Here is a 26,589-nt window from a genome sequence, read left to right on the forward strand (position 1 = left end):
TCAGTTCCATAGTGAACCCCGTGGTAGACCGGGGGAGGGCTGGATCACTTTTACGTGGTGAGCTTTCATGGGTGACTGGTAAAGAGGATACAGATTGCCATTGTCTTTAATTTGAGAAATGAGGTTGGTACCAAGGAACAATTTCTTTGTGTTAACGCCCATGGAAATGTGCCTTTCCTTTGGTGTGTAAATGTGATTTTGACGGCCTTGCATGAAATGTGTTTCAGGTTTGTCATGCTCTACAGATTTGCTTTCCAACTCCTGGCCATTTTGTTTTAGCCACCACTTTTTTTTTTTTTTTTTTTTAAACATTCCTCCAATACCTCTGGACCCTTCTGTGTTCTACCGTCTGTCTCCATAGCACTGATCGGTGATGCTGTATGTATTTGACTGGTCTCAAAGATGGCTACCTCAGCAGTAAGCCAGTGCCTGTCTTTGCCCACAGGGGTGCGTCTTGACAGAGTACGTGGAGGTCGGCAGAAGTACAAGCGCAGAATAGATGCGGAGAACAGCCCCTACCTGAACCCTCAGCTGGTTCAGCCGGCCAAAAAGCCATGTAAGTACAGCAGACATGTCTGGCTTTCCAACCCACGGAATCCTCCCAGTTGGCTCTATGTGTGTCGGTCTTGGCATGCCCATCCCTACTGACTCCAAGGAGACTTGTCTTTGTTGGGGGGCCATGGCTGTGTTCCCAAGGATTGCCTTTGAGGAGCAACAGCTACTTGGCTAATTATCTTTTTTTTCCCCCCTATGGGTTTCTCTCCCTTACCCTTTTTCACCAAGTCATTTTGTAGAAGCACAAGCCTATTAAGGCACAGCTTATATAATGCGAATTTTACATTTGCTGGTTATCTTTATTTTCAGAGGTACATAAAATGGATCATACTGTAATCATGAGTTCATTGGAGCTGTTAGTTTCAGATTTCACAAGAAAGTGATTTTTGTAGTTTTCACTAACTAAATGAGTTTGACTGCTCAACCTCCCAACGAAAATACATTAGGAGCCTCATTAATTTGACGCTATAGAAGGTTAACACACTAGCTAGCAATAGATTAAAACAAGAAAAGGCCCTGCTGGTAACAAGCATAGGTTGTTGGTTCTATCTCAGATGCAAGATAGGTTGATGGTTCTATCTCAGATGCAAGCATAGGTTGATGGTTCTATCTCAGATGCCCTTATGGGCATCATGAGTTGTTTTTAAAGAGTCCGTGGTTTTATAATGCCAGATTGCAGTTGGAAAGGATGATGGCTACATTGCTAAAACTCAAGCCCCATTCTCTTTGTCATGAAGTAGAAAGAGTTGGAATGTAGATTGAGGCAATAACTGCATCCCATTTTCTGAAAAGTCAGTTCATAGTTCTACTGCAACAGAACTAGCCTTTCAGGATATTTATGCACAGAGTTTGTACGGGGCACTGAGAAGTGCTTGATGGAATCAGTTCCCGCATTTAGCTCCCCCGGTCTCAGAAGACACAACCAGCACCTACCAGAGGGGGGTGCCTCTTAGCGGTTGTAGAAGAGACACAGGCAATGTTGGATCTGCTTTCAAGGGAAGAGAAAGCGTCCGCTTCTAATTCCGACTCCCCAGGAGGGGTCGCTGCTGTGCATCATACATGTGAGCATATGGGAATCTGTTAAATAAATAAAACAGACCCTGAACTGTAAATGAAAGGACATTTTAGCTATGTCAAAGGAAAAACAACCAGTTTTACATAAAATTAAAGCTTAAGTGAACATATGGCATAGTTTCCTTTCGCCTTTCCAAAAAACATTATGTTGATTATACCTTCAATGGTCCAATCTGGCATCTTGTCCTCAGCCTGCATAAGCTGTTTGGCATTCTGCAAATACAATCTAGGGCTGCATTAAGCAGATTTTGCACATTATAATAAAAAACTTTCTGATAATACAATAAAACGCAATAAACACTAATGCTTAATTTCATTAGAGGTTAGTTTTCCTAGACTCAGTATCATACACACTGCCCATATCTCATTCATTTTACATGAGCATTGACTGAAACCATTGACAATTTCCTCTCCCGAGAGAAAAATGAGCCCTGGCCTGGTTTGCGAGTCCATATGATGGAGGGACATCTATGGTTTTCGGCGTAAACCTGAGAAATTGGGAAGTGGCTCGTCAAGTACCTTCCAGAAGATTATAGCAATTTCAGTGAGCTCCATTTGTCTGAGATAAAGAGGCCTCCTAATAAATCATTACTCATTATCTCAAGGCCTCTGTGTTAATTTTCCTTAGTCCATCCAATTAGTGTGTTTTTGTAACAAACATTTATAAAACTTAATTTTCAGATCCTGTCAGATAAGTGTCAAGAGGCTGTGCCTGGGCTTTGCTGAGAAAGTGGCTGAGGGAGATTTCTGGGCCCTGACCGATTGTTTGTGTACTACAAAAGCCCGAGAATGGAAATTGGGTTCTATTGATTCTAATTAGGGAAACATTAAATAAGATTTACCTAGAAACAGTCCTGCCGGCTATTCTGTTTTCTGAATGATGGGAATTTCTTAGCTTCCACCAAATTTCTCCGACCCTTCCGATCAAGTATCCATTGACTTGGGTCAAACGGGTAACCATCTTCCCAGGACAAAAAGATCCAGAATCAGGATTTCCCTTGGGCACATTTGTGTGCCCTTTATTAAATATTGCATTTTCGTCTAATCCTGACAAACTCGCGGGTGCTGACAGGTTTTGTTGCATTGTCAGAGCAATGAAAGTTGAAACTTTTCCAAGCGTAACTAAAAATACAGGGTGTTGTTTCCATAGCATATATAAGAAACAAATGCCATTCTTCACAGATCCTACAAATTAAAAAAAATAAAGAAAGAAAGAATCGGTATTTAATTTTATTTTTTCCCTACAAAATATGATGTTTGGGAGTATTTCCTCCCAAATCTGCATTTTCAATTTGGTGATAATTGAATATTACTGTCAATGAATGGTTATCTGTTGATTATTTGCAATAAATGTAATTCATATAGCAGCCATAGTAATAAAGTGTTAAAGTGTTAGAAAAATGGCTAATTATAGCTTGAATAATCTCCTTGTCATTTTGTTAAAGAATACTAAAAGGAATGCTATGTTTTCAGTTCTAGGGTATGTACAGTCTTTTCGTTTTGGGTTGAAAAAGTTAAAAACTTAGAATGAAAGGAAAATTATCTAATAAATGCAAAGAGAACTGGCCTTGCCCACAAAAGTCCCATTTAATGCCCTGGTTTGCTAGAGTAATAGTACACAGAACATTGAAATATTTGGGTCTATCCTTACCCATTTGTGTCTCTTCACTTAGAAGGAAGTATAAAATCTAAAGCTACACATAGAAATTGAGAATAGGGCCAACAAGAAAAATCATTCCGTTCGCAAGGCTTTACAACCCTTCCATAAACTCTCACATGCCCCTAAGCAATAAAACACATTTGATGTGATGCTTTCCATTTGTCTCTAGTGTTTATTTTATGAAGGATTTTAAAAACATATATCACAAATTTCAGACAGATAAATCTGAACCAGAGAATGAGCTAAAGACAACAGATGAAAATAAAGGATTAAAGAATTAGACACTCCGAAGAGAAAATATGGTAACATTTAGGTAGGAGTGTTTTCTTGGAAGCGGATATTGGCTATATTTGAAGGATTGGCTGGGGGTATGGGGAGGGAGAGAAAGGAGAGAAATTCCTATTTAATGCATCCCACAGAGATAGAGTTATATAGTCAGTAATTCACCCAGGCAGAAGGGCTCTGACCTTTGCTCTTCTTTGAAGGAATTAAGACAATTAATGACTTTCGTGCCCGTTATGACTATGGGCGTTGGTGGTTCTTTGCCTTCCGCATTATATTCTATATTTCGGTGGCTGACTGTGGATTTTTAGTTTAAAGATGTTGTATACTATTGAATCTGCTTCCCCGAATCCCACTTAAGAATCAAAGAGCAAACCCAGAAAGCATCTAACTTCTCTTATCTGTTTGCTATAAGAAATTTCATTACAGGACAGATGCTTCATTCCAGCAAAGGCAGGTAGAGCGGAGAAGAAAAAAGGAATGCATTCTCTTACAACTGCACTGGCTCCTTTCTTCCTCTGAGTTTTCCTGAACACTGTTTACTCTGCATATATTGAGCCAGAAACAGAGTATCTGGGGTTTGTTGTAGGCAACTGGAATTATTTGTCAAAACGCAGCAGACTTTAGGGTTTGGGAAAGCGGGATAGTGCTACTAGTGATCTTGTAGTGCTCTGGTCTGATCCTGCAGATAACAAGATTGTCTCACATTTGTTGGTGGCTGAACCGGAGAAGATCTATGCCATGCCTGACCCTACTGTCCCCGACAGTGACATCAAAGCTCTCACCACCCTGTGTGACTTGGCCGACCGGGAATTGGTGGTTATCATTGGATGGGCGAAGCACATTCCAGGTACATTTTCTGAAAAGAAAAATAAATAAATAAAAATGAAACAGAAAAGGTTGCAATAATTCCTTAATATGTATATTTAAGCAAATCTGAAAATGTCTCATGACTATGTTTTTTTTCAACCTTCACTTGTGTTTTTAATCATACTTCATTTTGAGCTTTGCTTAACCTTCACGGAACCATAAGCCATTCTCTATCTGTACCACCTTGAACTCTGTTTTTCTGTTTTTGTTTTTCATAGGCAGTGGTACTATTGCCAACATAAGGTGAAGAGAATATAACTTTAAAAAAAATACGTGTCTTTCTCCCTCTTAAAATTCTGAGCTTTCTCCTAAGGAAACACTCCTCTTTTTTCTTTTCACTTTAAAAAACGTCTTTGTCAGCACACATCTAACGTGCCTCTTTTTCCTTTTAAGAATCCCTCACGTGTCGTTCATGGTGGCTGTTCACACCGAATTGCTCCTTGTATTTGCTAGCACAGCTTTGGTTCACAATTAGATATTTACCATGAATTTATACACAAGTTGTAAAAATTAATATTGACTCGATATCATAAACTTTCTCATACGGTAACTTAAACGCAATATTTTAAAGTACCCTATTCCTTTTCTTCCTCGGCCCATGCCAATAACATCAGTAAATATACCTGGTCTCAAGGGTTGAGAATTTGGGCAGTCTGCCTGAATTATTTTTGTTTGTTTGTTTGAACTTCGATCTTCAGGTAGTTGGTAAACAAGTTTTTGAACGATGAGCGGTGTTTCTCTGGTACGGTTAACTTACTTCTGTCTCCTTAAACTAGTTTGTCTTTATGCTTTGAATGCTACAGTAATTTCTTTAATCAAATTGATGGAAGTCCCTTTCCCAGCCCACACTGAAACCAATTTCTTGGTCATGATACGCCAGCTATGTTGCTAACAGTCGTAACGAACTGTCAGGCGATATCGCAGTGAAGCTAATTTGAAGTCATTAGGTGTGCCGCGTTCAGGCGACAATTTGTTACAGTGGTTAGGAACACAGCTGACATTTCTGAATGGCTTTGTTCGGTGCAGTTCTAGATGAGGCCAAGCAAATTGTAAACTAATTTAAACATCACTCTGTATTATACCAGCTACTTTGTCTTACACTGTTTGCTAATAAAGCACCCCAAATTAAGTCAAAACTAGTTAAAGAGGTGAGCTTGAGTGTGTTCTTTAGAAGATACTTAACGAGGGTTACTACATGTACGAGAAGGATGCGAATTTGATAGTGTGGATAGTTGATATCACATTTCGATTGTAATCACATCTATGTGACTTCTAAAAAAAGGAAAGAAGAAAGGATGTGCGAAAAGATGTTAAGACATTTGGGAATTGTGGCAGTGGGAACTGTCAGAATTTGCTTAAACAGCGTATGAAAACTTACCTAGATGAAAAGTTGTCTGAAGGTTTTAGAGCAGAAGAAAATTAGTATTTGTTGAAGTATCCACACTTCTTTAGATAGTCGATATATATCATTTGTATTTATATATTTCATTACTTTATATACACAGACATGTACACACATGCACGTACATACTCACGTATTTTATCTTTTTTAATTTTTTTAAAAAGATTTTATTTTTAAGTAATCTTTACACCCAATGTGGGGCTCAGACCAACAACCCTGAGATCAAGAGTTGTACCCTCTACTGACTGAGCCAGCTAGGCACCTCTATACTCACATATTTAAAATGTCATTATTCTGGGGTGCCTGGGTGGTTCAGTCGGTTGGTTAAGCATCCAGCTCCTGATTTTGGCTCAGGTCATGATCTCGGGGTTGTGAGAACGAGCCTTGCATTGGGCTCTCTGCTGGGTGTGGAGCTCAAGAGTCTCTCTTCCCCTCTCCCTCGCTCTCCTTTCTCTTTCTCTCTTTCCCTCCCTCCCTTTCTTAAAAATAAAAAAAGTAAAAAAGACGAAAAAAATATCAATATTCTAACCCAGGCTGTCTCAGCCTTGACTATTGATACCGGGTCCATTCATCCTTTGTTGTGGGGACTGTCCTGTGCCTGGTAGGATGTTCAGCAAGCAGCGTCCTGGGTTTCTATCACTAGCACCCTTGAGTTGTGACAAACAAAAATGTCTTTAGATATGGACATGTGTCCTCTGGTGGGCAGAACTGTGCCCATCTTCCCCGACTGAGAACCCTTGTTTTAATCCAGGAATCCAGTGCTATTATCTTTAATTCAAAGACAGGGACATTTGAGGCATAAGAGGTAAAGACCCTTACACAAATTCACAAATGTGTCTGATGCCTTCAAAGCCACGTTGCTTTCTAGAGTAGAATCAGGATACTACTCAGTGGACTGCATTTGAAAGAAGCGCTTCAGAGTAAGAGTGATGGTAGTGTTGGTGTTACTGATAACAACAGCATGAGACACTATGTGTCGCTATGACTCGAAACCACCCGTTATTTTAGGGAGCTCTGCGCAAGTTCCTCCTGAATTAAGAGACCTGTTAAGCCAGTATTTTAATTTTGCTCAGCCATCCCGTAATAATGACCAATGATAGTCAACAACTCCTTACCATGCTCTCTGGTAAGGAAACGTCCGTGATAAATTTGTGGGTCCAGTTGTGCGTCTAAGTAGAAATGTCAGCTCACAAAGGAACCTGTCACAGTAAAGGGGCTCTGGTGACTTTTGTGAAGACAGTAACTTTAAATAACTATGAGTAACAGCATTTCCAGTGGTGGAAACAATTACTATACGATTATGTGTTCAGTCTTAAGCCGAGGCTTAGAATTGGTGGAGACTGACGTGATTCTCTCTCCGCGGCAAATGCCAGTCGAGGTCACTGTGGAGTGATGATTCACAGCGCTGGTGTTCGCGATACCCTCAGGGTGTTTAAATGATTACAAGGAGTGGCTTGGCTTTTCAGAAAAGGATTAGCCAAACAAGAATTAGCTGGAATTCTTTTAAATTGTTAAATAATAAGCGTGCCATACCCTGTTTTGTGGTAGATGAAGAGGGTGCTCTGATGTCAAGAGTGCTGGTATGCCCTGGGCTTCGGGGAGGTTGGGCGCAGCGGCGATTTGGAGCGTAGGATGGGGGGCTGGTGGGGCGGGAGACAAAGAGAATATAAAGATTAAGGTCACATTTCTGCCTTGATAGAAGTAAAATCATGTTCTTGATAACATGACCCAGTGCTCATAACTGGGGTCAGAGCCTGAATTAAAGTCAAGTCAGAACCGAAATTTCACCTGTCTTTGTCTTAACTTTAAAACTCTTTGTGTAAAGCTTCTCTTAAAATTAAAGTGAAATCTTTCTTTAGTAGTAAAATGTAAAGCCTTTGCTCTCTCTATGCTGCTCTCAGTTTGTGTCATCACACGCACACACACACACACACACACACACACACACACAGTTCAAAAATTAAGTTTAACATCTCAGACAAGATCCATAGCCTCTCTGCCCTGCTAGGAATGGATTCTTCTATCCTTGCTTTTGCTACATAAGAAAGTGCAGAATTCAACAAAATAAAATATTGAAGGAAAATACATATGGCGTGTTTTTTTTTTATCAGTAAATCGAATTAGTTGACTTACTTTAATAAATCACATAAATGGAAAAGTGTGTTCTTAGGAAACATGACCATACTTTATCTATAGAAGAAAAAAGATCACAAGGGCTTTAGAAAATGCTTGACTTTAGTTGGAAGAGCATAAGGGCACAAGAACAGATGATGGTGCCCTAATAGCCCTTTTTAAGAATGACAGGACCCCGCCATTAGCATCCTTTTATATCCTTGGAAATTGCTCATGCCTCGCTTTTCTGGTTCCTATCTGCCTGACTCTTTTTTATTTCTCTTTCAATTTCGTCCGCGCTCGGATAAGCGCATGCTAACACAATATGATTGAGCTGTAAAATGGAACGCTGTCGCCTCTAATCTCTTTTATGTAGATACGGAGTTACTGCACACTCCACTTCATTCTCTCCCCATTGTTGGCCTTTCTCAGAATGGGCTGCCCAGTAATGGAGGCTCCGTCAAATATTAGAGCTAGGTTTCACGGGGTGTGATAAGACGATTATCAGCCCCGCAGTCAGATCTATTATTGTTCTTCGGCGTTGATTAAAATATTATTATGTACTGTTACTTTGTTAGCAAAATGCAGAAATGTGCTGAGTCAGACGGGGCTTAAAAAAGCATAACCCATATTAGCTGACCTATATAAGTGGCTTAAATAGATTATGGGTCTCATCCGACAGTTTACTTTAAAAGAATAGAAGGGTATTTGAACAATTAAGTGAATGAATGAATGAATGTATTTTAGAAAATTTTGTTCCTTTATCAGAAATGGCCGATTTTCAGGCAGGCTTGTTTCTTTTTAACACGACAAAGTAAACCCTTGCCGGCTAAAACGGAGGACTCTGTGTCTGTTCGGGCCCCCTTAGTCACATTTATAAAATGGCATCTTCTGGAATGATATCAAAACAAAAAAAACACAACTCTACAATTTTTATTCATCCTCAGTGAAGGCAGGACCTATTAAGCTCTAAAGGAAAACCACACTAGGAAGATAATGTGATAGAACCGTCTTTATGTGTAGTTTATTCATGTGGGAAACAGAAATCTAAAGTATAGAAACCAGTATTTTTCATTTACACTGAAGCATTTTTTGGTAAAAACGTGCAGTTGGAAGAACGTACCAAACATGGCTCGTTGAGTTGGATTTTTTAAATTTTCTCAACAGAAGTATTGGGACTTTTCAAGAAGTGGCAGAAATCTTTAAAGAACACGTATAAACTCTTTCTGCATTAGAATATAAATTTTGTGGGCGAATACCCAAGGGTATTTTGAACATCTGTTGCTAATTATGCTGTTTATCGATTGTTCTTTTGTTCTGATGCACTTTATATAGAGACCAGTTTTTAAGATTATATCATCCCCAACCAAAGCTGTGGAGGTTTTTAAAATGCCCATTCTTTATCTTAAACCATCACTTAATGGTGCTGACGATATGTGCAAAAAGTCACACAAACAAATGTGCTGGAAATAATTACCATGTTTCCATTTATAATATAAAAGTATGTTTCCATGTGTATATATGTGTGATTATGGTTTGATGTGTGGGTCAAGGACATGGTTGACTAGGAGAGAGTTATATAAGTAGCACCTAAGACTCACTTTGGGCTTTCTATCACTGGTACTTGGTAAATATTTTATTGATTAGTTGACTTAAAATATGCATAGCCCCAAACTACTAATTGGCCCTGAGGCTCCACTCTCTACCCCATCCCAGAACTGAATTTATTTATTTTTATTTACTTTTTAAAGATTTTATTTATTTATTTGATAGAGGGGTAGAGAACACAAGCAGAGGGGGCAGCAGGCAGAGGCAGATAGAGAAGTAGGTTCCCCGCTGAGCAGGGAGCCCAGTGCGGGACTCGATCCCAGGACCCTGAGATCATGACCTGAGCCGAAGGCAGATGCTTAACCAACTGAGCCACCCAGGCACCCCCAGAACTGAATTTACATGTAGTTGTAATTTCTACTTTGCTGTGAATGAATTGAAGTGATTACAGCCTCTTTTATCAGGACTAATTTTTCTTTTGTGTATGTGACTTAATGATTTTGGAACTATGAAGTGGTTGAGTTTTTTGGTTAAGTGGAGAAAATATAAATTTTAGACCCAAAGCCTTGGCACTTAATAATACTATTTAAATTATAATTCTATTCAGTTACCAAATATTTGGAAGTTCTGTTTCTTGTACCTGGTAGGTCTAGACCTGTGCACCTATCGTTGTGGCTTCCAAGGGTGGAATGAACCTGAAAGTAAAATCAGACAGCCTAAGCTGTGGCGGAATATTTTTTTTAAGTTACTTAATTGCTCTAGCCATTAGTTATATTGTGAAAATCAAATGAGGGAAAGAATACACATGCAAATTAAACACATATGTATAATTAATTTGCAAATTATAAAGCATGATCTAAATGTAAAATATCAGTGTTCATCTTAGTTCCTAAGATACTGCACATCGATTGTCATTTTATTGCAATTAAAACCAAGTGATCCAAAAAGTCAGTGCTAATAAAATCCATTTCAAAAAATATTCACCGTAAACATTGCTTATAATACAAAGGTAGAAGGGAAGCTTATTTACCCAAAAGGATCTGTGTATGGGGGCACCTGGGTGGCTCAGGGGGTCAAAAGGATCTGTGTATGGATATGGTCATCATTTGTCTTAGGTGGGCAGGATCCTTAGCACCTAAATAAGCTAGTTCATCCTTCTTGGCCAAACCTGAAGTAACTGAATGTGTGTCAGTTTCTGAAGTCACAGCTGTGATGGGGAAAAGTCATGAAGTATGTTATGAAAAAAATAATCTGAAAGCTCACCAGAGGTCCTTCGTTTTCTGCAGCTACCCAGGCTGGAAGTAAAAAATATATATAGAGAGAGGGAGAGATTGGCAAGAAGTTGCCAGTTTTCCTAGACAGGGATCTGGGTCAAGAGACAATCCTAATCTCGTTAAAGATGCTTCTGGAGATTGACTGTCACCACGGAGTCCCGTGATGTGTGACCTAATGCCCTATCTGTAACCATGCTGGATTCCCTGCTCACATCATCTCTATTCCGGCATGCCTTGGGCTCCGGGACTAGATGTCCCCCCCGTCCATAGCCATGCTGTTATATACCTCTAATCACAGAGGAATCATAATTTCATAGTGATCATCGAATCTGGTTTAAGTATTCCAGTAGGTGTCATGTACCCAACTCTACGCTTGGTGCCATGGGAAATATTAAAGATACATACATGACGTGAGCTCTACCCCAATCACATATCTCTGTCCGAATAAACACATATGCATGTGTGTGTGTGCATATATATGTGATAATCTCATTTTAATGAGACTAAGCCTTCAATACAAAAAGAACTAACATCTGTATGGTTATTTATTGTTGACGAAGCACTTTCACAAACATTTATTGGATGCCCACAACAATTCTGTTGCTACTCTCTGGGTAGGTTTTATTCTTATTATCCCCACTTTATATATGAGCAAACTTGAGAGTCAGGAAGTTTGACTCTCATGTTTGACAGTATTCATGTTACTTAGACCCCCAGAATAGTTAACTTAAGTGGCTTTTTGGCAGTAGCTTTATTATGTCTTTCTTCCCTATCCTCATCTCCTTCCCCCATGCTCTGTGTCATTTGTTCCAGATTACCTACCTACCTCTCATAACAAGTTTAGGTGAATGGAACATATTTGGCCTTTCAATTTTGTCTATACATTTACAAAATGCAAGATTCAAGGAAAGGATGAATAAAAGTGGAAACATGACACTTTTTTTCAGTCCAAGAAAATCAACATGTCTGACCGATAGTATACCCTAGATATGGCTGATCACAAATTTTAATGAAACAAGGCAATCACCGTTTAACTACTCATTGGAGTAGTTGGAAAATTCCTTCAATGATTAATTGCTAAAATCGGATGCTCCCCCTCCCTTCCTGTGTTTGGACTCACTGGCCATTGAATTTGATTGAGAGTTATAGGTAAACCAGAGCAGAAGTGCATCAAGTGACTTTGAACCAGACCAGATATCAAAGTGTTAGCTCCGCCGCTTAACCTTGAATCCATTTCTTCCTCCCTCCCTCCCCCCTTCCCTCCCCCTCGCCTGCCTGCTTTCCTGCCTTCCTTCCTTCCTTTTCTGCTTTCATTCCTCCCCTACACATACCCACCCTCCCTTTCTTCCTTCCTTCCTTCCTTCTGGCATTTAGTCAGCTCTGTGCTAGGCATTGTGCACAAACGATACTCACACGAGTATGAATTCAGCACAGCATCTGCTTTGTCGACCCTCCCAGTGTCGTGGGTGCTTCGGTAAGATGAACGGACAGCTCGAACTCCATGATGTGGGCTGTGCTGGTGCTCTCACCCAGAGTCGCACGGGAGCATGGACGGAGCGGCATGGGAGGAGATCCATGGCCGAGGAGCCCATCATGAAAAATCTCGAGTTTCTTGCAGAGGAAATAGCATTTTCTACTGAAGGCAATAGAAGAAATGAACATTTTTAACTCAGTGACATGATTAAAACTGCATTTTGAAAAGATTAAAATCAGAACCTTGAATGAACTTCCACAGAGAAAGATTACTCTGTGTAATTTTGAAAACAACAGTGTTAAATTTCTGAGCATTAAAGATTTCTGATTGAATGATGTCCTAAAATAGGATCCCACTTTCAGGCAAGTTCTAGGTAATTGTCAAACTCTTTTGAATGATGAGGTGATAGGATGAGTCCAGTCATTTGGTTAACTATATGTCATGATCTTTCAGAAACCTGAAATAACTTGTAATCTTTCTGAAGACTATCAAAATATTGACATCCTGTAGACTTGGCCCAACTCTTTCTGTTCTGGAATTCTGATCCTGGAGCTGATACTTCTGACTTTTAGATTCTTCTCAAGGCTACTTGATGAGTTAAAGAAAGACTTTTGTGTATTGGGAGGAAATTGTTATATGAGAGCTGCTATAATTAGTATAATTCATATATGCTTAAGTACTTAATCAAAATATCTTTTTCTATCTTTACAACAAGAATTTGAGAGAGAAGAGCAGAACATGATGCCAACATGTTTTTCTCTCTTTGCCCCCTTGAACCCTCCCTCCAACCCTAACCCCGCCTGCCTTCTGGGGGCCGGTTGCACTTTTTCCCCTGCGTCCCCCTTTATCTGCCTCAGCCAATCTCCAAATGAATGCATGTCTATCCTGGCCTTGGCTTTGACACTCTGGATATATTGATTAATAGTTGCCCTAAGCTCCTTTTAGCAAATCAAATTTTCACTTTTAGCAAGGATTTCGCCTCTGATTTATTCAGCAAAGTGAAATGCACTAAATTGACTTTGACATTCAGGGAAAATGGCTGAAAAACAAAGAGCAGAAGAAAGAGATATAAATTGTGTGGCAGCTGGAGACTTCAAGCATCAGAGAAACAGTTTTCTATAGAATGCAGAGTAATTTAAAAGCACTTTTTAAACACGGAGAGAAGTGATGTCTTCAGAAAATTTAACTGCTGAGTTTTCTTTTTGAAAGAGGGTGTAAGTATTACTCAGCTGAACTCGAGAGTTTCTGGTACAAGACATTATATTTTGTAGATAAAAATAGCTATGTAATCCAGGATCGTCTGTATCAAAATTAGTTTATGAAAGTGAGGAAGTAACCTAATTACCTTGGAAAAGAAATATTCAAGAATAATCCAATACAAAATAGAATAGTGAACTCGAAAGTGCTAGTACTTTGTAGTTGTGTGTGTGTGTGTGTGTGTTGTAAAAAAAATACTTCATCACCATAAGGAGAATTTGAAAAAATTTTGGATCACAATCTCAGTAGAGAAAAGCCGTGCAGCTTTGCACTTCTGTATGCCTTTTTCCCAAGAACGTCAGCCTTGGCTGTGTTCTTTGATGTGACTAAGCCAGCCTCCTGCCTTGTCAGACCAAGGTTCAGTGAGTGAGGAACCATCAGGTTCAGGATACCAAGTGTGGTTTTGATGTGTAAAAGGAAGCAGTGCTGGCGTGTGGATGAAGCAAAGGAAGGCAAGTTGGGCTGAACTCGCCAGGGGCACTTGGGGAGGAATGGAAGGTGTGAGGCATTTCAGGGAGTATTTTTTTGATATTGCGATCTAATAGACTGTTGTCTCCATTCTGTGGAGGGATTATCAGAGCAGAGAAAGGAGAAGGGGAGAGTGAAATCTGTGGCTGGAATCCAGTGCTCATTAACCTCTTTCCTGTTCATTGTGACTGTTCCTTATTAACTGAAGTTGGGGTCCACGTAGTCAAGGGGCTCTCCCTTTACCTCTCTATTATTGTTCTCTTTCCTTTAATTTTCAGTAAGTCTAATTTATTTTTTTAAATGTTTATTTGAGAAAGAGAGAGTGACGTGGGGTGGGGGGCAGAGAGGAGACCAGCAGACTCCCCACAGACCAGAGAGCCCAACGCTCGAGGCTCCATCCCAGAACCCTGAGATCATGACCTGAACCGAAATTAAGAGTCAGACGTTTAACTGACTGAGCCATCCAGGCACCCCGAGGTCTAATTTATTTTATTTTATTTTTTAATTTTTTAAAAATATTTTATTTATTATTTATTTGACAGACAGAGATCACAAGTAGGCAGAGAAGCAGGCAGAGAGAGAGAGGAAGGGAAACAGGCTCACCCCTGAGCAGAGAGCCTGATGCGGGGCTCGATCCCAGGACCCTGGGATCATGACCTGAGCCGAAGGCAGAGGCTTTAACCCACTGAGCCACCCAGGCACCCCGGTCTAATTTATTTTAAATAAAACCAGAGTGACCCCAGCTCTTCATATCAGTGGCATTTTACACATCAGATGCCTTAACAATGTAGCTGATCTGTCCGTAGGCATATGATTTCCCTAAAATCAAGTTGCTTCCTCCCCAGTTCAGCCCACTTCCAATCATCATAAATTACTTACGTAATTAGAAGAATCCAATTAGAAGAACCAATCTAACCTGCCAAAATCACTTTAACTGACCCAAATTTCTAAGAAGTTTATGCTGTATGATCCACAGAAACCACCTCCATTTGTTTATAAATACCTTGATATTTTTCTTAAGAAAAGTTTTCTTTTTCCCAGAAAAAAAAACACTACTTTTTTTTTTTCTCTGAAGCAATCCACAACTTTTATTGTTTATTTATTTTTGCCAAGTTATTTCTTCCCTCCAGCGAGAGTCAGGAATGATGTACAAAATACACAAAGGCCACATAAAAGGAATGTTAGCTTACATTTCATACGTGGATGTCTTATGGTGCAGGGCAGTATTGTTATATGAATTAAAAAGTGCTAGTACATGTTAAAGAGGAGAATATAATGGGTAAATATCACCCCTTGGTAATTCTGAGAGTCGTAGTCAACTCAACTTAATTAATCCCCAAATTTGGCCAGTCTCTATGAATCACAAAATTTTGCTTCCAATACAGAAATCAATTTTTGTTGCCAAAAATGGGCATTAAGTCCTGACTGCACATTGTTAATATAAGCTCAAGAAGGAGAAAGGACCAGTTTCTTCAGCTGGATTCAGACGAAGCGAGTGGGTGACTCGATGTCCAGGTCAGCACCCTAGCATGTCAGGTTTCAGAGTCATCGGAGCCCAATTAATAAATACTATCACTCCAGGGGTGTCTCCGAAGAGCGGCTCCCTCCTCTCTGTGTGAAGGAGGCTTCACACCTGCTTAACCTACATTAGGAAAGGATTAATTACCTGAAGTGCTGGGCCCCTCAGCCAGTCAGCACGTTTGTGCTCGGGCACATGGTGGCCTGGGCTGACGAGGGAGACCGGGAGAAGGAGCAGCTGGGAGATCATGGAAAGACTGGCTCCTCCCGATGTGGTCAGCACTTTACGGAGAAAAGAAAAAAAAGGTCCATCTGTACTTATTCTTGTGATTTTCTGTGTCGTGGCAGAGCCCAGTGGCAGGGCATCTTCAACACAGATCCACACACCTGAGAGAGGAGGACATTCCCGAAGGCTGTTTGGCCTCCGTGTGTTACTCACATTAGCCTTTTGTGGAAAAACACGGAGTAATTATTGGTAACACTCCAGATTTATTTCTGTGAGTGGCTGTTTTTTTGAAGTAAATTGTTTCATGATAGACTTTACCCAGGGTTTTAAAAATACGCTTGTTTATTCAAGAACATGCCGGGAGGAATCTTTGTGACACACTTTTTAAAAAAATCATAATATTGAATAATATTGAAGAGGGACCTCTTTCCCCCCCAAATTTATTATGGGATGACAGTACCAGAGTGGACCTTAGAGATCATTTGGTCGAACTTTGCATTTTAAGTGCATTTCATTTACTAGACTGTAGTGGGTGGTGTGCCGTCTTTGGGGTTGGAGACCATGATTCAAATTCTGATTTTGCTTCATACCATGAACTCTGGGTGTTTATGCATAAAAATGGGATAATAAGGCCAACTTTATAGGTTGCGAGGACAATTCTGTGGGTTAATATTTGTAAAGTGCCTGATCCTAAAAGGATTATACAATTATAAGTGTTCAGTGAGTGTTAAATGCCTTTACTTACAAATTCACTCTTGGATAAAGACACTTATGACCAGGACAACTGAATGAGTTACCCAGAGTAACAAAGCTACTCAGTGACAGAGTTGAGACTAAAACTCGGTCTTTTAATGCCCAGTTGGGCCTTACTGATATCTGTCATTGTCACTACCAGTTTTTAGAAAAAAGTATGCATCTTTATACAGAATATTAAGTATTAGCAGTTATCATGTTGACTTTGTGTCTCTTCTACATTATACCACATTATATTACATAATGTAATACGTATACGTGTATTTATTCGGACATACATTTCTTGAAGATAGATTAGCTGTGAAAATATTATGGAAGAGTTCTTGTGATATATTTTTAAAGTGCATACTCCAAATGAGAAGCAATACACCTATCTTTTCTTTTGTTATTCTTTGATAAAACCTGGGTATAATATCTTGAATATATCAGAGCAAACGCCTTTCTGAAGGATTATTAATGTATAGGTATGGCTGGTAATGCTTCTATAGCACCCAGGGGGATACAGTAGAGAAAAATCCCTAACCGAAGCTGGAGGAGGAAAAACATGTCCCACAGGCCAGAGTGGCTCAAGGTTGCTCAGTGAAGTATCTTAATAGCATAAGGATAAAATAACATGAATATGTAGGTGGGCCTTCTTTATAAAGCATCTTTGAATATACTTCTCTGTAAATACTGTTGCTATCTTTGAAAACAACATCTCTGACAGATCAGTACATAACATTGGGTTAAGATTCACTTGGGAATAATCCACGGGTGCTCATTCACGTGGTTAGTTATCTGACCTGTTACACTCAGTGAGGGTTTCAGGTTTTAACATCTCTTTAATCGCCATGAAACTTTAACACAAACTTCCAAGGCACTTTGACGTATTTAGAATAGAATTATTTATTATTTAATGTGAATCTGACCATAATGTGACTGTATGGTCGAATAAATTTTATATGGGCTGGGAATGGGTGATATGTTATCTTCAGAATATCAGCTATGATAATATTTGGGATATCCGAATGTGGTAATAAGCTCTGTAAATTCAGTTCAACTTTTTCCTGAACTCTTTGTAATATTCTGTTCCCCAACAAAAATACTGTGTGTAATATATTTTTATAATGAGCTAATACCTATTCACATGTGCACTGAACAAAACCGTATATGTTGGAGGCCTCCTTGCTAGCTGATCGGCCTGATACCATAGTTGGGAGTCTTGGGAGTCTGTCTTTGTCATTCTCGTATGACTATGAGGCAGAGTTGATCTCTTATCAAAACCTCTTTTGAATTTCTTTTTCCTTTTGGATTTTTCTTTCAAGAGTATTGCTTTGCAACTCATTCAGGATCATGGTTTTCATTTTTCTGTCACACGTGCTCAAGAGTTCTGAAGAAATGTTTTGAGAATGATCTAAGCCAGATGGCAGCCATGCCTCCTGGCCCTGTATTTCAGTGTGTTCCCCTCCACAGCTCTCTGTCCCTGGGTTCTGCATCAGTGGTACCCTGTGGACGACACTGAGGGCCAGCAGCTGTCTGAAAGGATTCTACTACAGTTTTCACACTATATAGGTGGCATTCTGAATGCATTTAGATTTTAAATGGCTAAGCGACCTCAGGACTGGAGTATCTTTATGGAAAGAGGCCTGCCGGCTGCATTAGGGAGGGTGGCCGTGTTTTTGCTTTGAGAAAGCGTTCTTCATCTCCCTTGACATAATCTGGGAATACGGAGCTGATTTTGGGCCGGAGCTTTGCTCAGGGTGATTGAGGTCGTGTTGCATCTCCTGCCGTTAACTTTTGTTCTCATCTGCGGCAGCACGATTCGGAGGTGTGGGCTCCATGTTGCATCCACACTTGGCTTGTTATCCTCTTATCAAGCTCTTCGCATCCCTTTGTTTATTTGAGGCGACAGGAAGACTGTGTAAAGGCTGCTTAGTCAGGGATATCAGCCTTGTTGGCAGGGGAGTGATTGCCAGTTGAAAAACAAGGCATTATTGCTCATTTTTTCCCTCTTATTAGTTTGATTACATTTGCAAATCAAATCAATCCATCAGACATGATCAGGCCTCGTCCGCATTTTAAGGAATAGTAATCTCCGTCTAATAAGATGCAAATGTGTCACATCGGTAAGTAACCAATAAATCATCGTCTTGTCTTTGGCAATCATTAAATATCAGAACCAACAGTCAATTTTTAGTATTTTCAATTTGCGATATGCCGCTGGAATATAAAGATAGATGGACGTAATTACACAAACCAAACACTATTTCAGTTCATTCCAGACAGCAAATTTAGTGGAAGGTATAACTGGCTTGTCATCACACTACATTATTCCTAGCAGTTCATGCAAAGTTCACAGACGAGCTTCAAATGGACATTGCTTTTTTTCAACTTCTAACAACGTCCCTACAATGCAAGCAAACTTTGATGTAAGGACTTGAACTGACTTCCACGCGGCTGTTGCAGTCAGATGCCAAGATGACAGGAGACATATGCTCTCTCCCGTCAGAAACCCCCTGGCAGTGCCAGCTCCAATCTCCTGGATTTTCTATTAAAAAGAAAACGAACTCACAAACGTAAAAATAAAGAAAAACAAAAACACCGAAGAACTCTTCTGAGGCTCTATCCCGTCTTCATCTATTTTGACAGAAAATTCTCTCTTGGGGTGGGAAGGAGCAAAAACTTTTCCCTTTTCTGAGTTTGATGCTTTTAGAGCTTCTCTGTGTGGGCAATGTATTCTTTTCGCTTAAGCCGTCCTCTGTGAGGTTGTGCACGTTTGCAGTGCCCTGATTCGTCCAAGGAAGAGAGTGAGTGTTAACTTTTGGCACAATGCTGAAATGTTGACAGATAAAAAAAAAAAAATGTTATAATTCAGAAGATGAGAAATGAAATTGTTTGGCTGGAGTCACTGATCTGAATGCCTTTCCCCAAGTTATGCTTGGCAACTCAGTATCTTCCGATGAACTGTGGTGACTGCCTGTTCATTCATTCATTCACTCATCCATTCAGTTATTCATAGGCGCTGACTTCTCACAAGTGGAGGATCCTGCCCCACCTCTCTTGGCTCTGTTTATCTCAGTACCATCAATATTCGGACTTCTCTATCCTTTTCCAACAATGTCTCTTATCTGTTTCTTTTTTTCTGGATTCTAGTACCAAAAGCTCTTTTAAATCGTTGATCTGATGGTATTTAAAATTTGCAATACTTCTTCCTTTGATTTTTGTTTTTTACCTTAGCCTCACCTAGTGACTGACATCACTTTTGTTCTTTTGCTTTCTTCTCGGCAAAGGTTACTTGCCTTCTCCAGTGTAAGTTGCTAAGTAGGACGTGAAGAACGTATTTACATGACCTCAGTGCACCTGCCGCTTTATTTCGGTGGCACTTCCAATCATCGTTGACTGATTCCAGTTTGTCTTGACGGATTTATCATACTCTTTATAGTTAAAGCTTAGAGCTTAAGATTTGGCAAAGCCAACCCTTCGGCTCACTAGAGTCTCTTATTTGCAGTGAGGAAAGCAAACTCTGGAGTATTATTTAATAAAATCCATTATTTAAAATTGATAAAATTACATTTCTTTTCTTTTTAAGATTTTATTCATTTATTTGACAGAGAAAGTGAAAGCATGAGCAGAGGGAAGGAGCAAGGGGAGAGGGAGAAGCAAGCCCCCACACTGGGCAGGGACCCATTGGGGTCCCAAGACCCTGGGATTATGACCTGAGCCCAAGGCAGACGCTTAACCAGCTGAACCACCGAGGTGCCCTAAAGTCAAATTTCGGACAACATTACTTATTTGTTTTAAAAGTGTTGGGTACTTTACCCTAACCTAATCACTCTGCGAGGAGGAGGGATATAAAAGTAAACCTTGTAGGTATAGTCACCGTCTGTTGGGGAATAAAAACAAACAAAGAAGCAGTTACTCCACTCCAACTTGAGGAATCAGAGGAGGTTTCCTGAAGCCTCAAAGGCCTTCTGTGTAGAGACCCAGTGAAGGTAGATTTAGATTAGTCGTGTTCAGAGGTTTTATTTAAGTCTTAGCTTCCTTCTGCTGATGAAACCAATAGTGTAGGTTAAACAGCCCCATTTGCAGTACCTCTGCCCCACTTGTTAGCAGGACAGGGGAACATCATTCATTGAAAAATGAAGAACATTCTTTTAGATTTTAAGAAATTGTAATTCACAAGTTGGCTTAGATTTTGGTGAAAAAAAACAAAACAAAACAAAACAAAACAAAACAATAGGCCGGGGGCTTCAAAGTTAGACAATGAAAACACCCAGGAGCTTGAGGTGGTGGTCAGAAGAGCTTCCCGTCAGCGCACTCAGCCTCTTCATCATGTGGCATGTGCGCCTGCTGGCCGCCGTCTGCACGCCGGGCACGTGGGCAGGCAAAATGCACCATCACCTTATGAAAACAATTTTATGCTGCTTCCGCACCTCTATCACCCTATCCTCTCGCAGTTCCTAGATCCCCAGCCTTCCTCTCCTTTCTGTAAAGCTGCGGTGGGTTTTTTAAATGCGGCTCTGGTCCTTCCAGGTGGTGGTTGCGCCAGCCAGCGCGTGTAGCTCAAGGAACCCCGTACACGGCAGCACTTGCCAGGAACCCCTATGAGCTGCAGCTGATGAAAGCCATACAGCTCACGCCTTTGAAGCTTTGTACCAGAACCTTCTGCTCTCTCTAACCGATTTACATACCACCATGGTATGTTTAATTTGCTTTTTCATCAAATCAATAATGGGTCTAATTGAAAAAATTGGCAGTGCTACGTGCGACCTAACTACGGCTCTCGATGTTTGCCGGCTAGAGGGAATGTCGCGCAGCTCTGTGTCAGACACCTGTGTTATTGGTGTGCTCCTGCGACTAATGCGCACAAAAACAAACATTAATACAGGTGGAGCATCTGCACCAATTGATCACTATGCTATGAGAATTAATCACCTGGCTTTCAGCTCGAAGAATAAAATTTACATCTTTAATGTATGAAATGGATTAACACACACGCTTGCACCATCAACTTCGGGCGGAGCTCAGCGGGCGAGCACACGCCGTCCCCTTTGGCTGTGTTCCTCTGGACGTTCGGACGTGGGCATGTACATTCAGGGCCAGGTTTCAAACACCTGAGAGCATTTTTTTAGAAGTTAGAGCTGACCCTTTTTTGAGTCAATGGTGATTGGAAAATATTGGGTAAATATGAGTCAACGTAGGGGTCTAATTCTTTGAACTCTGTAAATCTTCCTTCCAAAACTGTACGATGGCGCTCTTGAGGTTGAGTTTGATTCTCTCATCCCAATCCGGAATGGATTTGGTCAGCGGCATCATCGTTATGGAGCTGTGTTTGTTGAGGACTGACTGGGTGCCAGGTCTAGTGCTAATTGTTTTATGTGTATCATCTCATTTATTCTTCGGATCAGCCCTACGACTGTGGGTTGCCTCTGACATCGCTTTATAACTGAGAAAATTAGATCTTAGAGGAATCAAACAACTTGTCCGAGCTCCCAAAGCTAGTACAGCAGAGGAGATGAGATTTAAATTCAGATCTGTTGGATTCCAAACCTTGATTTTTATTTGCAGTGCTAACCCAAATTCCTGATATGGACTAGTTCATTTTGTTCTAAAGTTCCAACTTGATTTTTTGTTGAGCGCAAGGAGGTCTTAAAACCTTTTGCTGGAATGGAAGAACTTTGAATTCATTGGTGCGTCCCTATCACGTTGGTATGATGGTCATTGCAGGACTGGCTACATAATTGGTGGGGTCCAGTGCAAAATGAAAACGCAGAATCCACTGGTAAAAAATTATTAAGAATTTCAGGATGGCAACAACAGAGCATTAAACCAAGTCTGGCTCCCTGGGTGGGTCACATTCCGAAGAAGTGGGTCTGGTATTGCCATGAGAGATGGAAATTTTGCGTGGGGACAAGTTTCACAAATAGAGGAATGTTTCTTCAAGTCTGTGTGTGATTGGGTGAGGGAAGATGCTACAGAGACCAAGACTAGCTATTTTCGATACCATCATTCTCAACAACTAGTCATTCATTTAGGAAGGAAAAATGTCTTTCTTTGCCCCTAAGTGGTGTTTCTCACCCAGGGGTCATTTTGCCTCACAGGAACATTCGGCGATGGCTGGAGACATTTTGGCGGTTGTAGTCAGGAAGGCGGCAGGAAGGAGGAGCATCTAGTGGGTGGAGGCCTGGCAGGCCTGGGAGGCTGCATCATTCCGTCATTCTGCGCCTCACAGTGCAACCCCTCCCCCCTCGCTCCCCAACAGAGACTTATTCAGCCTAAAATGTCAGCAGTGCTGAGAAACCTGTCGTAAACTCTCATCTTCGTAAGGTTTGTGAGTTTAGTATTCAGTTTTGCAAATCTTATAAATGCATACATAAATAAACACGGTAGCTTTATTACTGAAGAGAAGGCCTACTTCACAAGGAGCCACCTTCATCAACCAGATCAATAAATATTTATTGGGCAGCCAAGGTGCATTTGCTCCAGCACTTTGTGGCCAAGCTGTAAGTTTTATCTTTGGTATTTAAAAATAAAACGGAAGAAAGGTTAGTGAACTCTGAAAAGTGACTATGGCACATTTGAATTAAGAGCTTTCTTGGAAATTTCATAGGAGATATTTATTATGGGACTAATTACATATTCACATATAATGGAGAGAAAGGAGCCGTTGTAGCACATCGAGTAAGCAATATGCATTTTAACAGATATATAAATATGTATTTATTCATCAAACAGAAACATTTTCTTAGTTATTTGGATGTAAATAATGTTTATAAAAATTTATAAACATTAAATGATAAATGTTCTAAGCACTCAGGTAGATGCTATGTATATTTAAAGACATTTGAATTTTTGACAGAGATCTTTTATATGAGCTTATACAGATAACATTAGAATAATTCTAAAGATGTTAATATTAGTCTGGACATGCTTAGAATTGGTGAGCTGTGATACATATGTCATAAGCTAGTCAATGAGTTGTATAAAGTTTATATAAAGTCATTGTATGTGAAAAACATTGCTACATCACATAAATACTTTGGTAATTATTCATAAACATGTATGAGGCTAGATAATTCAATGCTTTTGGCATTTTCTAATTCTTAAACTCCAATCATTTAAGAGGAAAACCCAATAAACCATAATAACCAGATTTTTACACAGAAACTTCCATATCAATACATTTTATGTCACTATCTTTCAACTCAGTTTCTCTCCACTTCAGGGATAATATGTCAACTTTCGAGCACCCTAGAGCATAAATGAAAAACAGAAAAAATAATTCTGGGTAGCTTCCAAACTTACCATAGTTGTGAAGTCCCTCACTCATAGGGCTACTTACACTCCTCCTTTGAACCATTCCAGCTAGCTTACTCTTCTGGTGCACAGCAAATCTGAGGAGAGACTGATGCCCAGGGGAATCCCAGGGAGGACAGCGATAGAAAGTAAGAGTCTGCATGCGAAACTGTGAAATGCAGATCAGAAGCCTAGCATCGGAGGCTGTGTCATGTGGGTTTGGGCAGCCCCATTTCCTCAGGCCCCTCTCAGGACAGCTCAGCGCAATTTGGATGATCCAACAGTTCTTAGTCATCAGGAAAATTAAATATGTATTTAATAGACATAGTTTAAGAAGACTGAGAAATGTGTAATCATTTTAAAGGACTCCATCAAAGATAGCTGAAATCTTTAGAAATATTTTGGAGTTTTAGAGAATGAAATTTGCCTATGTGAGATGCCACCATCCTTTCCAAGTCTGAATCAGTATTACTATCAATGAGACGATAATAATGACAATGACTGCCATTTGGCTAGGGATGCTCAGGTTACAACACTCTTCCCAATAAATTTGATCCTTACTTGCGTTTGACACCTGCAGCATCCCTATGAGGTTGCTACACTCACCGTCTCATTTTGTTCAGATCAGGGAACCAACACCCAAAGATGAAGTGATTTTCTCCAAATTCACAGGTGACCCTGTATGCATATCTATCTCCTGAATGGTATCGCTTGGGTAATTGCTGTTCACGTTTTACAAGATATGTAAATTCACATTATCAGTTTTCTGTTATTTTGACATTTGAAACAATTTTTCAAGATTTTATTCATCTTCACATATACTGAATATAAACACAAAAATGACAACTTCTGTGCTCTATTTTTTTTTTAAATTTATTTAGAGAGAGAGTGAAAGGGGGCAGGAGGAGGGGGAGTGAGAGAATTCTCAAGCAGATTCCCGGCTGAGCACAGAACCCAATGCGGGGTTCAATCCCAAGACCCCAAGATCATGACTTGAACCAAAATCAAGAGTTGGATTTAAATGGCTCCATCTCTCTCTCTTTCTCTCTTTTTAAAAAGATTTTATTTATTTATTTGACAGACAGAGGTCACAAGTAGGCAGAGAGGCAGGCAGAGAGAGAGGAGGAAGCAGGCTCCCTGCTGAGCAGAGAGCCCGATGCGGGGCTCGATCCCAGGACCCTGGGATCATGACCTGAGCCGAAGGCAGAGGCTTTAACCCACTGAGCCACCCAGGGGCCCCTAAATGGCTCTATCTCTTAAAAAGATACACAAGTGACTTCACTTGTCACTATGATGTTAAGTGTTAATGGAATGCTACAAATTTTGGAATGGTGTAAAAATACTGTTCAACGGACGGTGAGCACTATATTTTTGTCAATGAACTGAGAGAAAATACTGCAAATGTAATCAGTTTTTATTTATTTTATTTATTTATTTGAGGAAGAAGAGCATGAGGCAGGGGAGGGTCAGTGGGAGGAGACTGCCTGCCAAGCAAGGAGCCCTATGCCAGACTCGATCCTGGGCCTCCAGGATCATGACCTGAGCCAAAGACAGTTGCTTAACCACCTGAGCCACTCAGTAATCATAGCCACTCAGTAATCATAGTTTTGCTAGACAATGGAAACAAATGATATAATGGTAATAATATCTATTGAAGTGCATGCGTCTCCAACCCAGAATTTTAGCAGTAAGTCTCCAAGAAGCTACAATTAGACTTTAGTATTGAAATAAGAGAACAAAATTAGAAGCTTGCTGGAATGCTCCTGTGATATAAACCTGGATTGCCAAGATGGTTTTGCAGCCTTGAGGCTCAAGAAGGTTATTTGTTTACTCTTTTAGAGCTTCCAGGGAGTAGTAGAGTTCTCAAAGAAATGTCCTGGACGTTTGTGCTAAGGATTCCTTCATAAGAAGTGCATCATTTTGTTCCTTGAGTAGAGTAAAGAGCTTGAATCTTGCGGAGGTGATTAAATAAGAAGTCTCACTTCTGGGGCGGAGATAGGAAATAGGACCAGAAAGAGGAAGAAAAATGGAGATCAGCAGGCTGTGAGCATGAGAAGGGATTTCCTTTGCAAATAGCATAGAAAACTAGGAATCGATCAATCAGGATTAGTAGTAGAATCAGAAAACTCCGGGCTCGCCACCTCCAACAAAACACACATAGTAAAATCATAGGATGTAGAGTATATCCAGTTCTTGCAGACTCCCAAAAGAGCACGTTTTACGTAAATTTGTTACCAGGAAATTGGCCTGGGTGAAGCTCCCAAAGCTGTGGATGGAAAGGAAAAAAAATTAAAAAAACAAACAAACTTGGTTGTTCACACTCCCAGGAGCCTGGTCTGTAATGATGCTCAGGAATCCCAAGAAGGTTTGGTACGATGGGTTTTAGGATAAAGGTAAAAGGACTGCTTGAGAAAAACTACAGGTTTGGCTAAGAGATTCTGGCAGGATTTTGGTCTAAAATGGATTACAGACATAGAATAAAGTAAAATTTTTTAAAAAGCACATTTGAAATCCCTATCTTGACTTGGTTTAAGAGACAGGAGAACTCAGAGCTTATCTTCTAGTCCCCGAACTTAAACTTACGGCCAGGGAATATAAGGATAAGGTAGCTGATCACAAAAATAACCCAGCAGACTCACAACAAGCCTCCTTCACTTAAATATCATTATTTCCCAAACTTATTATTAAACAGAAGTTCACACTCCATAATGTGTAACAACATACGGGAGATGATAATGCCATTGGCTAAGAGATAACATTTAGCTCTCAATCCTTCTGTGGTCCTATTGAATTTGCCTGTTAAACTCTTGGTGTAATTAAAGCAGATAGGAGCATTCATAC

General features: G+C 40.1%; 1 protein-coding gene across 2 annotated transcripts in view; it reads left to right on the forward strand.

Moving 5' to 3' along the window:
* Positions 1 to 26,589, forward strand: part of ESRRG (estrogen related receptor gamma) — a gene marked incomplete at its 5' end in the record, with an annotated part of 226,247 nt that overhangs the window by 164,208 nt on the left and 35,450 nt on the right. The window contains 2 exons of one of the 2 annotated variants that reach the window (XM_080824296.1): positions 446 to 556; positions 4,239 to 4,421. In XM_080824296.1, the coding sequence (XP_080680422.1) occupies positions 446 to 556; positions 4,239 to 4,421 (294 nt within the window). The remainder of the gene's footprint in view (positions 1 to 445; positions 557 to 4,238; positions 4,422 to 26,589) is intronic. The other variant, XM_080824297.1, reaches the window with a different exon arrangement.

The sequence above is a fragment of the Martes martes genome (assembly GCF_963455335.1).
Source record: "Martes martes genome assembly, chromosome: 15".
Lineage (NCBI taxonomy): Eukaryota > Metazoa > Chordata > Mammalia > Carnivora > Mustelidae > Martes > Martes martes.